Source organism: Phodopus roborovskii, unplaced genomic scaffold (genome assembly GCF_943737965.1).
Source record: "Phodopus roborovskii unplaced genomic scaffold, PHOROB, whole genome shotgun sequence".
NCBI lineage: Eukaryota > Metazoa > Chordata > Mammalia > Rodentia > Cricetidae > Phodopus > Phodopus roborovskii.
Window position 1 is genome coordinate 8,241,289 of NW_026125059.1, and position 17,260 is coordinate 8,258,548.

At 48.9% G+C, this 17,260-nt stretch overlaps 1 protein-coding gene across 1 annotated transcript in view; it reads left to right on the top strand.

Moving 5' to 3' along the window:
• The first annotated feature begins 14,655 nt into the window (after window positions 1-14,655).
• Window positions 14,656-17,260, top strand: part of Bcas1 (brain enriched myelin associated protein 1) — a 69,503-nt gene continuing 66,898 nt past the window's right edge. The window contains exons 1-2 of the mRNA XM_051185619.1: window positions 14,656-14,728; window positions 16,995-17,073. Of these exons, the coding sequence (XP_051041576.1) occupies window positions 14,657-14,728; window positions 16,995-17,073 (151 nt within the window). The 5' untranslated portion in view covers window position 14,656. The remainder of the gene's footprint in view (window positions 14,729-16,994; window positions 17,074-17,260) is intronic.

Here is a 17,260-nt window from a genome sequence, read left to right on the forward strand (position 1 = left end):
TGTTCCAGCTTGCTTTCTGCTGCTGTGATAAATACCAAGAGGGGGGAAGAGAGGGTTTATTTCATCTTACAGTTTGTGGTGTCTCTTTGAGAGAAGCCAGGGCAGGAGCTCAAGGCAGTGATAGGAAGCAGAAGCCACGAGGGAATGTTGCTTGCTGGCTTTCTCCTTCTCACTTGTTCACCTGCTTTCTTACATAGCCCAGAGCCACCTGCTTACAGGATGGCACTGCCCGCAGTGGGCTGGGCCCTCAGTGTCAACTAGCAATCAAGGAAACATCTCATAATCGTGGCCACAGGCCAGTCTGGTGCAGGAAACTCTCCAGCTGAGGTTCCCCTTTCCAGGTGACTCCAGGCTCATATCAAGTGGACAGCTAAAGCTAACTAGGACAAAAACATGGGGTCACAGATGACAGATTGCCTAAAACCCTTAGGGACACACATGACACACTGGTCAGTACATTGAATCACATGTAACTATTGTATTTAATCACTGAGAGGGGTCAAGGATTGAACAAATGTTTCTGGATTCCCTTTATAAGGTTTTTTTTTTTAAATAAGCGTTCTTTTTTGGTATAGTGGTGTCCTGGCTCAACGGAGAATGCCAGGACTTTTGGCAGCCTACATAGCGACTGTTTTTGGTGGTCTCTCCTACCTTTCCAGAATTCTCTTCATCTCCTAGTCCCGTCTATCTTCCTGCCTCTACTGGCTATAGGTCAAACAGTGCTTTATTCACCAACCAATAAGAGAAGCACCTATACAGGACACCTCCCATCATGGTTTAGCAGGGTAGAGAAATGTTGCTGCCTGGGTACCGTTATACCTGCCTCTCCCTGCTCCACCTTTTAAAAAAAGGTCTTATCATTTGTCCACTGCAGATCGAGGGCAGGGGTCGGGGAGCTCCCAAAAGGGAGCTTTACAAAAATGGAGTGGCCGTGACTAAGAAGACCTTGTCTCAAAACAAAAGGGAAGCTGTGTTTTGGAATGAGGACTATGCGTATGACATTGATATGGAACGGGGCAATTACCAAAGAGAATCTCCTCAAGACAGACTCGATAGTTTCTGTTTTTGTTTCTGCCCATGTCTTTGCATAATTCTCTTTGAATTTGTTTTTCTGAGTCATAATGGGATTTGAACCCAGGGCTTGCCAGATTCTCCCTGCTCTAGAGATATACCCTGAGCTATGGAAAAATCAACTTAAAACTTTTGTTCTTTGGAGTTCATTAGTTGCCGTTCTCGTTGAGACAGAAGCAATGTGAGAGATGCAGGAGGGCTGGGGATCCATGTTCAGAAGTATTACGCATCCCAGAGGAGAAAAACAGGCATGAGAACTGAGGTGGGCAAGCATGTGCAGGGTTTCCCACCTTATGGCGGCATACAGGAATCTGGGGACACAGGACCAAACCAGGAATGGCTATTACTTTCAAAGGCCACCCCCAGTGACTCGCTCCCTTCAGCTGGGCCCTACTTCCTGACCATTCTATGCCTCTACCTTCAGAGTATCACTGCCTGCTAGAGACAAAGAATTCAGAACATCACTCGTGGGGACAGTTCAGATTAATTCCCTGACACCGTCAGAAACAGTCAAAGACAGAAAGGAATTTTTGGTTTTGCCTTGTATTAATTTATTAATGTATATTTTATGTATGAGTGTTCTGCAAGTAATCTACATGTCAGAAGAGGGCATTAGATGGTGGTGAGCCACCATGTGGGTGCTGGGACTTGAACTCAGGTTCTCTGAAAGAGCAGCCACTGAGCCATCTCTCCAGCCCCAGGACATTTTGTTTTATTTGGATGAGATCTAGTGATATTTGTCATGTTGGGAATCAGAGCTAACACGTTTTAAATATTCATAAGCTCACTTAAAAGTATAATAAGCCCATTTGATGTTAATGAAAACATTAGTATAAAATATAACAATTTTTTACAATAATCTTCCAACAAAAGCCAACAGTTTTCAGATTTTTGGGAGTTCTTAGGAGTCTGCCCTGATGGAAGACACCGGAGTCCCCTCCTGCCTCTGCTGCTTTGGCTAAAGTGAAAAAAACAGTGTTGCACAATCGTGCAGCTGAGAGAGACAATTCTAACAACTGTTTTCAGGTAACTATGAGCACTATGCCAAAGCTGAAGAGCGACCATGTTTCATCGTATTTTATTTTATCTTATTTTAGCAGAGAGGACACGGGGCTGGTGGGACAGCCAGCAATTGAGAGTGGGTCCTGCTGTCAGAGGACCACAGTTCAGTTCCCAGCACCCATGCCAGGCGGCTCACCATGGCCGTTAAGTCCAGCTCCAGGGACCCCATGCCCTCATCTAGCCACTGTGGGCACTCCACACATGTGTCATACACACACACACATACACACACACACATACATATATGTATACACACACATACACACATATCTATACACACACACATACATATCTATACACACACATATACATATATGTATACACACACATATCTATATACACACACACATATATATACATATATGTATACACACATATCTATACACACACATATCTATACACACACACACACACACAGGCACTCGAATATAAATAAAATGGTAATTTTTACTTTTATTTTTTTCCTTATGTTCACTCATCCTAATATTCACTGTTTTCTGGATGAAGGTGTTTCTTTTCTTAATGTAATATTTTTAATAATTCTCCTAACATTTCAAAAATTAAACTGTTTTGAAAAAGCAAAAAACAGTTTATGGAAAAATAGAAACTTACAAATTGCTCTTAAGGAGATTCTGACTAGAGGGTGCCTGGAACCAATAGCCCAGCCTATTGGTAAGCTCAGGCTAATCAGAGACCCTGCCTCAAAAACAAACACACAACAACAAAAAACTGTGAGTGACTCCTGAGGAGCTGCATCGAGGTTGTCCTCTGGTCTATACACACACACACACACACACACACACACACACACACACACACACACACACACGGGGGGGGGGGGAGGGGGGAAGCTGCCATTATGATTGTGTCAGTGAGCACAGGCAAAAGCTCTGTATGGAAGAGGATGGCGTGTGTGCAGGGTTGTTAAGGACTGGCTTGGAGAACGGTGCTAGGATGTGTTGGATTCCCAGTGGCTGCTCTGCAACCAGCTCCATCCAGATCATGGAGACAGGAGTTGACAACAGTGTGGGTAGGTCAATATTTGAAGAGGGGTGGAGATCCTAGGGAGAGAAGATTAAGAGGTGAATCATGTCAGGGGTGTGTGTGAGCACCTCGAGTCTGTATGCAGAGTGGTTCTGCTCAGTGTCCGGCTTGTCCCCACTGGGACAGTCTTCACCAGGAAATCTTCACTCTGGAGTTCACTGTGATCTCCACCCAGAGCGTTCCGCTCTGCCTACTGTTCTGTGGTCACCATCTTGAAATTCTTTTTTCTTCCTATGTTTGTGTAGGTAGTGCGCACGCATGTATATTGAGTATCTGCATGTATGTAGATACACATACATAGGTGCGTATGCACATGTGTGCACATGCATGTGGAGGTCTGTGCTGGCTAGTTTTATGACAACTTGTCACAAGCTGTAGTCATTTAACAGGAGGGAAGCTAATTGAGAATATGCCTCTGTAAGGCTGGGCTGTAGACAAGCCTCCAGGGCATTTTCTTAATTAGTGATTGATGGGGGAGGGCCCAGCTCACGTGAGTGGGGCCATCCTTGGGCTGGTGGTCCTGGGTTCTATAAGAAAGCAGAGCTGAACAAGTCATGGGGAGCAAGCCAGCAAGCATCACTGCTCCATGGCCTCTGCATCAGCTCCTGCCTCCGGGTTCCTGCCCTGCCTGAGCTCCAGTCCTGACTTCCTTCGATGATGAACAGAGATGTGAAAGTGTGAGCCAAATAAACCCTTTCCTCCACAACTTGCTTTGGTCATGGTGTTTCATCACAGCAATAGTGACCCTGAGACAAGGCTGACAGTGGCCATCTTTCTTGGTGGCTCTCCACTTTAGACATTGAGGCAGAGGCTCTCACTGAACCCAGAGCGCACTGTTCCAGGCTGGCTCTGGGGACTCCTTGCCTCTGCCTCCCACACACTAGGATTGCAGGTGAGCCACCATACCCACCTGGCTTCCACATGTGACGTGGGGATCTGGACTCCAATCCTCACCCGTGTGTGGGTGAACCTCGTCCCTAGCCCCCTGAACTATTTCTTTTAAGCTATTAATTTTATTTTTAATTGTGTATGTGTGTTTTTGTCTGTGTGGGTATGTGCACCTGAGCACAGGATGAGGAGGGGGTCTGATCCCCTGGAGCTGGAGTTACAGGCAATACTGAGCCTCCTAACATGGGTGATGGAAGCTGAACTTGGATCCCCTGAAAGAGTCCCAAGTGCTCTTAACCACTCAGCATCACACCAAGCAAACCCTTGATACACAGATAGTGTAATCTGTGAGCCGGAGTTGTATGAGTAAAGCTGATGGTGTGTGTAAAGGGTGTCCATGGGGATATGCACGATGGCTGCTCTTACTGCTCATTCACACGTACCGCTCAGGGTGTCACCATCCACGTGGAGTGTTGAGCAAGCCTGGCAATAAAAGAACATCTACAATCCAGTGTGCGTGATCTGAGTGTTAGCCTGCTTGCTATACATGTCAGTGTAATGCCAAACACAGCAGGGGGCACACATTCTAAAACCCACGATCTAAAAATTCAGATGGTAAAGCAAATTCAGTCCCCAGAGGCCAAGTGAAAAAGCCAAGCATGGTGCAACACACATGTAGCCCAGTATTGTGAGAGGCTCCAGGGTCACCTGGTTGGGGGGGGGTCACCTAATCAGGAAAGATCAGGTTAGTGAGAGACTCTCTCAAAAGAAGATGAGAAACAGGAGCCAAGGTTGACCTTTGGTCTCTACATAAGTGCACACACACATGTACATATGCACATACATACAAACAAACACACAAGCACAGGGATACACATGTACATACACACACATGTATGTACACATGTACCTGCATATACACAAATACATGTGCAGGGCTTTACACACACACACACACACACACACACACACACACACACACCTGCAGAGAGAACAGTTGTGACGTTTCCAGGGTTCCACACCAGAGTTCCTTACATTTCAAGCTAGCTCTGCACAGTATAAAGATGGTAGGATCCATACTAATGGCTCAAACTTTGAATTCCCTTTTAACTTGCAATGACTTGGACAACCAATATAATTCATGAATGGTGGAGTGAGAGGATGTAGACTGAGGGGGAAACCCTATTCTCGTTCCTTCCACGGTCCTTCTCCCTGTTTTTAGAACAAGCCTGCATTGTTCTCTCTTCACACTGAAAACTCCACTGCTGGCTGCTATGGTTTGGATTAGGGTCCCCTAGAAAGATACAAGCTTGTTCCCTCCCCAGTCTGGTGCTCCTGGTGATGCCATGGCCTTGAGTAGGGACATCCTCGCTGGGAGGACTTACTGGTCCTTCAATCCTTGGAAACCCATCCGCAAGGGGGATTACGAGGGGATTATGGGGTCCCGGTCTCTTCCTCCTCTTGCTCTTCCCTTCCTGCACCCAGGAGGTGAGCAAGGCTACTCAACCACTCCTTCCCACTGTGACATGCCCCTCAAAGCACTAGGGCCATTTGATCATGGACTGGAACCAAGTCATGATCCAAACTGAGCCTTTTCTCTCTATAAGCAACCCCTCTTAGGCATTATCCTACAGTCTTGTGAGGCTGGTACGACACCCATGAAGCCCACAGTACAGCTGCTGACTGAAACTTGGAGCACTGAGAATTTACAACCTATTGGCACTCCCTGAGAGCCTGGCCTCAGTGAGTATCCTCAGCCCCAATCCTCCACTGTGAATGTAAGTGAGGTCCAAAGAGAAGGGCAGCAGTTAGCTGCGTGGGGGATAATCTGAGGGTGAAAACAGCCAGGCAGCTCTTAGCTTTGGAGCCTTGCTCTTGGAGTCTTGCCCACCATCTTCCCTTTCCAGTGGATCAGGAACATGAAGTGAGGGGGAGTTGCTGACTCACTCACAATCACCCAGCTGGCCTGCAGGAGTCCAGGTCTGGGCCAGCACCACGGTGAAGGCTTGCATTGCACAGCGTGCCTAGATGGGCGCTCTGCACTTGGTTTTCTTGCGTGCCTAGGGGCATAATCCAGAGCTGAGCACTCCTGCCTGGACATTAAGAGTTTATTTCAAGCCTGTGTGAAGTTTCTGCTGCTTTCTGAGCCTGACTCCAGATTGTCAACTGCTGAGGCTATTCTTGGCCGCACTGTAAGGTCCAGTGTTTATGTTGTTGGGACTCTGTGTCTAGTAACAATAAGCCCAGGAGGGTGGAGAAGCCCCACCCACCAGCCTATACATAGCCTGATGCTCAGCAAATAGTCACACCTGGGCAAGTGCGTTATTGACTGAAGCCTCAGTAATTACTGGTTGCACTTCCCTGGAATGTTTTCCCAGGAGTGTCCTTAACACATTTCCCTTTTGCGCCGGCTGTCAGGAAGCTCAGAGTCATGGTTTTGAAGACTTCTCAGCAAGTCTATAAATGACATGCACACTTGCTTTTTTGTCCCCTCCCATCATTTTGTGTCCACCTCGTTGGCTTGATTTTATGCTCTCCCGTACACGGCGTGCATCCTTGCCAGACACTTTAACCTGTCGCACACTTTAGCTGTCTTGGCTTGAAGCTGTAACTCCGTGCATAGAGCAGCTTGCCCAGTGTCCGCAAAGTCCTGAGTTCCATCTCCTGAGTCACATAACTTGGTTGTGGAGGTGCGTGTGTGTGCCTGGAGGAGGCAGAGGCAGGAGCATCAGATGATGATGTCCTTAAACTGCACAATCAGATCAAGGCCAGCCTGGGCTACATGAGATCCTGCCTCAAACAGGCAAACAAATAAAAACCCCTGTCCTGAACTTGTGGCCAGCAGAGCACAAGAATGCCCAGCAATGTCACTCAGTCTGACTGCCTTCTGGTGTTCAGAGCTTTTAGAGGACCAGACATTGGGGTGAGGGTGAGGGATATGTTCTAGCTAGGTGGCCGGGTTATGGCAGAGATGGCACCCTGGAATCTGCAGGTAAAAGACAAACCAGCTCTGCAAAGACAGCACTGTAAACTCTCCAGAACATCATCCTGCTTTGACTGTGATGCACACTGTCTCAGGAAGTTGTTGCATCCCCGGTCCACATGCACAGCCCCACAAGGAAAAGGACACTGCGTGAGATGCTCAAAGTGCCCAGGAGGCATGAATGTAAGATAACTAATTCAGCGGCTGTTTTTGGCTGGGAGGAGAGGCACCTGAATCCAGGAAGAGACGCCTTGCCTTTCCGTGGGGCAGGCAGGGGAGGGGAGGACTCCTCCCAGGGCGTGTTTGCCCTGCTCTGTGTATTCAGCCAGCAGGCCTGACGAGGAAGCAAAGGGCAGGGGGCCAGGCTTTGCACATAAGTCTGGAACTGGGCAGCAGCAGCTGGAGACGCAGGACCCTGAGCAGGGACAACTACCAGAAGCAGAAGGGGACCCAAGATACTGCCACCAGCAGCTATCAGGTAACCACCTCCAGGACTGCGAAGCTTCTTCGCCACCCGGGCGTCTGTTGCTGGTGGTGGGGACGGGATAGAGGCTGCGGACCCGAGGGTTAAGTTTGACCCCCCACTTCCCATCTCTCTTGTTTGCTGTGGTTGTGAGGGCTTTGGCTTTTCTGTCTGTGAAATGGACTTAGAGATTGCTCTTCCCAAATAGCATCAGTGGCCAGGAGGGCTGTGTTGGGTATGGAGCAACAGAAGTTACTCCAGTCAGTGTGGACCCTAGAGGGCCATCGAAGATTGGGGACCAGGGTCAAGGCAAAAACCTCACGGCCAAGCAGGCTCCGAATCTGTGCCTAAGCACGTTGTCTGAGGACCTGAGGAGACAGGGGAGACGGACTCTTTAAATGCTGCCTGTGAATCGGCTCTTTCTCTTTCTCTGTGATTGTGGTGACATAGAGTAGGGCAGGTGCTGAATTCAAGTCCCTGGGAATTTGCATCACCCTCTGAGCCACTCTCCTGCCTGGAAGAGCCATGATGTTCAGAGGGTGGTCTCTACCCTACCACAAGCAGGCCAGGCACCCTGAGAGCAGGTTCCTTCAGCCCTGTGGGCCTCAGTTTCCTCATCTGTAAAATGGGCATCACCACAACTCTGAACTCAGAGGAAAAATGTACACCAATACCCATAGCTAACTTGAGCCGGGGGTCTAATCTGGGCGTTAAGGTCATATCCACCTCTCAGTGGGGAGAAGGAGACTGTGGACAGGGATGGGAACTGGTCCTGAAACCATAGCAGTGGATGCTGATGGGTCCAAGTGACAACCAGGAGGAAGGGACATAAAAAACTCAGTCAAGATCAGCTAACACCAGGAGTGGTGGCATTCAGGAGGCAGAAGCAGGGGGATCACCACAAGTTTGAGGCCAGCCTGGTCTACATGGCAAGTTCTAGGCCAACCAGTTGAATATAGTGAGACCTTGTTGTAATTAATTAATTAAGGGCTGGAGAGGTGGCTCAGCAGTTCAGAATACTTGTTCTTGCAGGTGACCTGGGTTCTGTTCAAAGCACCCATGTGACAGCTCACAATCATCTCTATGATATGACGCTGCCCCCTTCTGGCCTCTGTGAGCACTGCACACACAAATACACACACACACACACACACACACACACACACAGGCAAACGCTCGTACACATAAAAAAAATAAATACCTTTTTAAAAATTGAAACCTATAAAAAGATCAATTAAATTTTAAGACAAAATTCTCAAAGTGAAAAATTCAAGACATCCTTAATTCACAAAATCTCAACCCAAGACTGTAAAAATAAGATCCGTGACGGCATTAATCTTGATTTTTAAAAACTGTTAACGTTATCGGAGATGTAGCTCAGTGGAAGAGAACTTGCCTTGGGTAGCAAACACAAGGCCCTGGGTTCCATCCTCAGTACTCCAGAGAAAAACAAATGAACAGAAGGCTCGCACCTGTGACCTAACACTTGCGAGGATGAGGCAGGCAGATCGCAGTGAGCTGGAGGCCAGGCTGAGTCTCGGAGTCTATTCCAGCCTGCACTGTAGAGTGACGCTAAGAAAAGAGGAGAAAACTGTTAACCCCGGTTCCTCCTGAAGCCTGGGATTCTTGCCTTTCTTCACACCTGAAGCCACCTCGCCTCACTGGCTCTTTCTGGTTCCCGCCCTGCTGCGATCTGAGCCAGCTGCCCTCAGCCCTAGGGTGTGTATTTTGCTTCCCTAACAAAAGAAGGTGTGTACACTGCAGTGGCTTCAACCGAGGTGGAATGGGAGGAAGAGTCACACTCTGAACCACAGAAAATTCTTTCTGACTTTATTTTTCTGAACTCCCCCCTCCCCGGGGTGGGGGGGGAGCATATCTGGTTTTGTTTGGTTTGAATATTTTTGGCAGGGTCTCGCTATGAAGCCCAGGCTAGTTCCAAACTCAGAATCCTCCTGTGGTAGCTTTCCTGAGTGCTTTGTTTACAGGCATGCACCACAGAGCCAGGCTTCCTGGTTGCCTGTTCTCCTTAAGGAAGAGGGCACTCTAGGAAGCAGTAGGTGAGCCAGGGCTGGCCCTGGCTGCTTTGCCTCTAGAGAAAAGGAGAGAGGGACAGACAGCGCTGAGGGGGCCAGCTCCCTCACTCAGGCTCTGCCCCCGCTGGTGTCCTGCACAGTATCTGACAGTGAGCCCCCCCCCCCCCCCCCCCCCCCCCCCCCCCCCCCCCCCCCCCCCCAGCAGCTTCTTTATTTCAACCCAACCTTGAGCAGTCAAGCGACTAAAGTCTGCTGAGTCCTCGCAGACCTAGGTTCGAACCCCATCTATGCCTCTCTCCATTTAACCAACAAGCAGGAAGTGAGGCATGGGGGGATGCAGGAAGGACAGACAAGGTATGGCCTTTTTGGTGATCACCTGCTTATGGGGGTGGGGGAGGTAGCTGCAGGACCAGGCTAGGCTCCTTCTTCTACAGAACAGGGAAGCAGAGCTTTTTAGAAGGGCAACAAACACCCGGAATTGGGGCCAGGCTATGTGAGGCGAGCACACACGTGCAGCTAACTGCAGGAGGCATTCCCTTCTTCGCTCACATTGTGGCTGCCCAGGCCTTAAGAAGGACAGCTGCCTGCCATGCGAGGGCACCCAGGTGGGTGAGTGCCGGCCCCACAGTGCACCGGATGCTTCCAGTTCAAGGCATTCCCCCATCCTTCATTTAAAGACCTTTGGTTCCGTCCCCAGAACAAGAATAATCAAGTCTGGGCCTAGTGGTACAGGCCTGTTCTCTCCGCCACCCCTACTCTGGGATGTCTGAAGCAAGGAGAGCGGGGGGGGGGGGGGAAGGGGGGGAGTCGGGGGTGCAGAGTCATCCCAAGGGTAACCTAGGCAACCTAGTGAGATTGTCTCTTTACAGACAAACTGGGGACTGGGATGTAGCTCAGTGGTAGAGCGCTTGAGGCCCTGGGTCCAATCCCTAGTACGGAGGGGTGAGAGGAGAGGAGAGAGAGAGAGAACAAAAGAAAATTAAAGCAGTAAGCTGCCCACTTTCTAGAACCAGTCACTGTATATGCAAAAGCAATGGTGTGTCACAGAAACAACACACATGTCACCAAACATTCCTAGACACCCAGCAGGAAGCCCTTCCCCTGGACTCCAGGCATCCCATGCCGGGCTGGGGGTAAGGAGGTCAGAGACGGGGGTCTTCTATCCAGAGCCCCATACAGGAAGCCACCTGCACCTCTGCGCATAGCCCTCTGGTGTTAGCCACCGAAGCCCAGCACTGTGCCAGGCACCCAGGGTCTAGACGGTGGTCTACTCTCACGCCAGCAACCCCGCCCTTGCTTTAGGGACTGGGAGAGAGCCTGGTGCTGCCCAGCATGCCAGCCTGGCCATGTTGGCACCACTCTCGGTGGAGCAGTGGATGGTTTGTGGTTTTGTCTACATTCCAGTGCATTGATCAAAGGTGACTTCTTGTTTGCTGGGTGAGTAATCCTGTCACCATTCCACCCTCCCAGACTCTCCCCTTGCACCCAGCAGGCATTTAGCTGCCTGCTGGGAGGAAGTTCTCTGAGATGTTCTTTTGCTAAGGCAGACTAGAATGGTGTATACATTTATCCCCATCCCAGGAACAGGGATCCCTGCTGATCCGCAGTTGAAATGAGGGGCAAGGATACAGTCATATCTGTCAATCAAGAGGTGTTTCTTAGCAACACCCCGAGTGGCTCATTTGCAAGACTCTGAGCCCAGAGCGGCTGAGTTCAAGGCACCATGATGAGAAATGGATATTATTCATGATAACTAGAATTACAAACAGTCGTGAGCCACCGTGTGGGTGCTGGGAATTGAAATAGGGTCCTCTGTGAGAGAGCTTTCTTGAGACAGGGTCTCTCACTGGTCTGGAGCTCACAAAGCAGGCTGGACAGGCTGACCAGTGAGCCCAGAGAGATGCCGTTCTGTCCTTCCTCGGTGCTGGGATATGTGCCCAGTTATCTGCCTGTCTCTGCCTCCTCAGTGCTGGGATTCGGGGTGCATACCGCTGCAGCAGCTACATACAGAAGAACCAGAGCTTGAACTCGGGCCTCATTCTTGGGTGGCAAGCATTTTACCTCCAGAGCCATGCCCCAACCCTTTAGCCTGCTCAGGCTGCAAAAACAAAAATACCACAGACAGGCGTTTGGGGCCTTAATGACAGATACTCACCTTTTCACAGGTCACATGGTTGGCAGTCAAGAGCAGATTCCTCAGCGGGGTCTCATCACTCTGAGGGAAACTGGCCAGAAATAGCAAGGACATCAACAAAGATGACCCCGTTTGTGGCTAGCGTTTGGGTGGCACTATGGTGCGCCAGGCCCTGGGGAAGCACCTTGAACATATGCACTCACTTAATTCTCACAGTACTCTCTTGAGATGGGACCTAGTATCCTTAATTAATTAATTAATTAATTAATTAATTAATTAATTTTTAAGTTAGCATAAATGTGTTAGGTTTCATATGATGGCGTCAAACATTTCTTGTTGCTGTTTATCCTCCTTCCTTCTCTCCCCTCCCCAAGTCCTGTTACCCCTCAAATGCTTTCCTCCTAGTAGATCCCTGCCTGCTTCTATGCTATAGGCAAGAACTTTCTGAACTGGACTTCAGAATCAAAGGAAATAGCCCCACAAATTACCAAGTCAGACTACATGAAGTTTAAAAGTCACTGCATAACAAAGGATCTTACCATCAGCGCAGGGTGACAGCCTGTGCAGAGTAGGAGAAAAACCTTGGCCAGCTATAATATCCAGAATATGTAAAACTGTGCACAAATTAAACACCAAAACAAAAATCTCACACATAGAAGTACTGATAATCTGTAAATGAGCTAGTGAGATAAATAGAAAGTTCTTTAAAAGAAGAAACACAAACATTTTTGAAAGTGTGCGGGGCTGGAGATGTTACTCAGGGTTAAGTGTGCTTGCTTCTCTTGTGGAAGATGGGTATGGTTCCCTGTTCCCACATGGCAGCTCAGAACTATCCGTAACTTCAGTTCCAAAGGATTCAATACGCATTTCTGATCGCTCTCCTTGAACACCAGGCATACACACAATACACATACATATATGTGAACCAAACACTCACACACACATTTTTTAGGCATATAGAAATTAAAAACTCTCATCACATGGATGATGAGACTGGAGATCATTGGGGCTTTGGGACCTGTCCAGGGTCAAGGTTTTCAGTAAGTGGTGAGCAGAAGAGGAATGTAAACTCTAGAGCCCACTTTGCAATCCCATGTTCCACTGCGTTCACCTAGCGCCATCTGCAGCCTCTGTGTGAGCTCTCCAGACCCGTCAGGCATGGCTGTCATTCTTGTTTTACTAGACCTTGTTTTACTAGGACCTTGGAAGCCTTGCCACCCTCCTGCCAGCTGTTAACAGATGTTCTAAATGCTGCTTGCTCCCTTCAACCTCCAGGTCCTTTGAACGTAGCCCCTAGGCTTAAGGATTCATTTCTGTTGCACTTATGTCTGCCAGTAGGTGACAGTAAACCTCTTGCTTTGGATTGATTTAAATACTGTTGTTTTAAACAGTTGATGGACAGGTGGGATAGATTTAGAGGGACCTTCTGATTGCTGGAGAAAAGCAGTGTTGTCTGTCAGAACACTGTTTGCTCCCCGTCGCCCTGAAGTTGCAGAAAGACTATTTAGAGTATACAATGAAAGAGCCAGGTAGCCTCAGCTCTGTAAGATGAAAAGACATGGCTCCTGACTGTGGGTAGTACACATCTCCCAGCCCAAGATATTTTTAACCTTCAATGTGTATTGAAAGTAATTACCAAGCGGTGGGGGAGTTGGCTCAGTAGGCCAAGTGCTTGTACATGAGCGTGAGGTTTTGAGTTCAGATTTCCACACCCAAGAAAAAAGGAGAGCACATACCTACCATCCCAGCACTGGGTGGTAGCTGCAGGAAGATTGCTGGGGCCTGTTCGCCAGTCCACCTGGTCCAGGGAGTTCCAAGTTCAGTGAGAAACTCTGTCAAAAATAAGGTGGAGACAATTGAGAAAGTCACCCAGATGTGGTGCAGATCCAACGCACTTGCACACACACAGACAGGCCCCCAAAGTAGCCATTAAATAAGAGCTAGCTTGGATTGAACAATCGGGGCTTTTAAGTTTGCAAGCCCCCTTAGTTGAATTGTTAAATAACAGTGTTTAAACTTGTATAAAGCTAAATTTGAAAACTGGATGGAGCCATTATGTGTGCCCCGTGCAGAAATGTATTCTTGTGTGTGCATATGTTTATGCACGACCTTTTCCAAGATATTCAACCTACATGCCTCAGTTTCCCCATCTGGGAATTCAGGACAATAGTCTCATGGTCCTGCTGACATGTTACAAGCAGTCAGTGAGTTTGACTCGGTGCAAAGCTACACAGCGTCTCCTCACAGGGAAAGTCCTCAGCAGCTGGCGCCGTCAGCATTACCTCATGGCTGTGCTTGTCTGAGCTGTACCCTGCCCTGTTAGCAATGAAGATGCTCTAGAGACACTAGCTTCCTCCCTAGTTCTTCCATGGGACCAGGGTTCGATTCCCAGCCCCCACATGATGGCTCACAGCTCTGTAACTCCCGTTCCAGGGAAGCCTGAGCCCTCTTCTGGCCCCTGAGGACACAGCACGCACGTGGCACACAGATATCATGTGTGCAGGGAAAGCACCCATACGTGTAAAATAAAAATGAATAAACCTTTAAAAAATATTTTTTAAGAGCCAGGCAGTGGTGGTACACATCTTTAATCCCAGCACTCGTGAGGCAGAGGCAGATGGATCTCTGAGTTCAAGGCTACCCCAGTCTACAGAGCGAGTTCCAGGACAACCAGGGCTGTTGCACAGAGAAACCCTGTCTTGAAAAACAAAAACAAACAAACAAACAAACAAAAAATTTAAACGGTACCCAAGACATTGGGATTTTCCCCAAGAGTTTCATTGTGAAGAAAAAGGCTGAAGCCTGGTGCCAGGGGCCGACCAGTTCAGGGAGCTTGTCTCTGTGTCTCTGTGTCTCTGCGTCTCTGCATCTGTGTGTGTGTCTCTGTGTCTCTGTATCTCGGCTTCACAGGCAGGCACTAAGACTTAGGTTTGTGTTTTAACTTTTTTTCCCCCTCCCTTTTCTCTATTGAAGGAAAAATGGGCAACCAAATGAGCGTCCCGCTGAGAACTGAAGTCCAGGAGAGGGAACCAGAAGCAGACACTTACAAGGTAACGGCACATGGATACCAGAAAGTAGAGTCTAATAATACTCTGCCTTCCCAGGGCTCAATGAGGAGATGGTGTGTACAGGCCACTGCGCCTGCGGTAGCTGATGTCCTAGAACCTACCAAGGAGCTAGTGAAAGAGGCAGGTCCTGTGGTGGGGAGGGGCCTCAGGGGGTAGCATGCCTGCCATGCAAACATGAGAACCTGAGCTCTGATCCTCAGCACCCACAGAAAAAATTGGGTGTGGCAGGACAGAGACATAAGGGTCCCTCTGTGCCCTCGACATCTGTTCACACATGCATGGGCATGTATGAGTACAGCCCCTCCACAAAATGCATACTGAGATGCCATGTAAGACTAGCAATTCGAAGAAATGGTGGTCCGTGAAGCCTGTGTCTTCAACGACCTCGGGAGATGGCCAGGGAGCCAATTTGGTAGCTAGTTCAAGGTCAGTTTCCAAATGCAGACTTGTTTGTCAGTTGCTCCCCCTAGGGGCACGGGACAGTATGTGGAGATGTTTTTGATAGTCAGCTAAGGAAGGGGCTGTTTCTGACATCTGGTGCAGAGGACACAATTACCGCTGGCAGTCCTACTGTTGTGTGATGTTTTGATTGTGTTCTGACAAATAAAGTGTGCTTGGAGTCAGAGGGTGGAGAAAGCCACCGGCTGACCAAAATTAGCCATAGAGGTTTGGAGGACTGCAGACAGAGAGGAGGCAGGAAGTAGTAAGGCGGGGCTGAGAGAGGATCTCCGCCCTTTTGGACAGAGGAAGGAAAGAGGTGGGAGGCGAGTAGCGGATGCTCTCCCATCTCCGATCTTTCGGGTTCTGACCCTGGTATCAGACTCCCGATTTTTCATTGATAAAAGTGAATTAGAATAGTGCTCCATCCTACAGTGCACAGGACACACACATAGCCAAGAATTACCTACTGTGAGTGCTACAGTGCTGAGGTTGGCAACCCTAGGCAAGCCTTTAGCTGTATTGAACCTCTGGAAAACGTCTAAACGTGCAGCATCTGGTTTTCTCCATAGAACAATTTTGTGGGCGGATTAAGGAAGTCCGCCAACGCCCGAGTAAAAGAATAACAAATATTTTTATTTAGGGAGCACTAACACTGCAAGGTAAACCACCACCATACTCTTCCTCCCTTGGAGGATACAGTACAGGATGATGGCCACGTCTCAGCCCAAGATAGAGCCAGCACAACCTATCCTCTTCCTTATAAGGGATAACGTCGGCACACCGAAGCCACGCCCTAAGACCCTGAAACTGTTGGTGGAAACAAATTCCTACTGCACAATTTAACCCGAAATTGTGTGGAAATCAAAGTGTATGGGAGTGTTCTCAAAGCTTGTCGATAAAGCACACATAGCACTGGTGGCTCTCCTCTAAAAGATGCCTGTCAAGAGCTGAGGCCAAGATCAGTCGATAAAGTGCTTGCCTTCCAAACACAAGGACCTGTGTTCGATTCCCAGAGTCCACATAAAAAAAAAAAAAAGCCAGACTTGTATATACCAACTCCGAGAAGGTGGAAACAGGCGGCTTGTAGGCTAGCTAATGTAGATTACTTGGTGAGCTCCAAGGATCAGGATAAACAAATAGGCCAAATAGATGTTTATTCAGGGAGAAATAACTTACAACCTAGACAGATGAACACCAGAAAATTCAACCCGATCCTCTCCTGTCCAACCCGATCCTCTCCTGTCCGAGTCACGCCAGAAAGAGAGCGCCTTCCTGGCCCCCTCCGACCTCCTTCCACAGGTCACTTCCGCCCATGGCTCCACCCCCCAATGGGCGTGGTGAGTGCCACAGAAGGACTATCTCACTACACATGTGCATCTACATAAACACATATGTACACAGCGAACTTTCATTACTTGGCGTGTTCATTAAAGCATGGTCAGTGGTTACATTTGTGTGGCCAAGATAGACAGAAGTCCCTGGCAGGCCACTGAATGGAGTTTTAGATGCTTGCTCTGTTGCTTGTTAGACAGTGTCCCTTTTGGGCCTCAGTATCCCACGTGTACTGTGGGGTGTGACCACCTGTGTGAGGCTGCTAAGGTGGCGCATGACCCCAGGAGTGCTGGTCTGACAGGAATCCAGCCTGAGTGAGTCATTTCGCTACTCCACGTCTGGATAGAAAGCTGGCGCTTTCTACAAATACAGTCTTTTAATTTTGACGTTGGAAGGGGTTCCTGTAGCCTGGAGGGTCTCCCATGTGTTTCCCCCTTCCAAGACCTGACCACTAAAGCGGTCTGTTCTGTTACAGGTGATGGCAGACAATGAGCGTGTTCAGAATGGGAACCCAGCGATGGTGTCCACCCAGGTGGTTCAACGGTATGATGAAGGTCAGTGCTGTGTGGCTGTGGGCAGACTGCTCTGCCAGAGTGTCAGGTCACCAGGAGCTGCCTGCCCTAGGGTTCTTGCTCTCCTCTGAGCTCTGGGAAGGACCTGATTCAGCCCGTTCTGACTCAGGGATGGATGGTTTCTTCCTGGATCCCCACAGCTTCTCTAAATGCAAATAGCAGCTGGCCA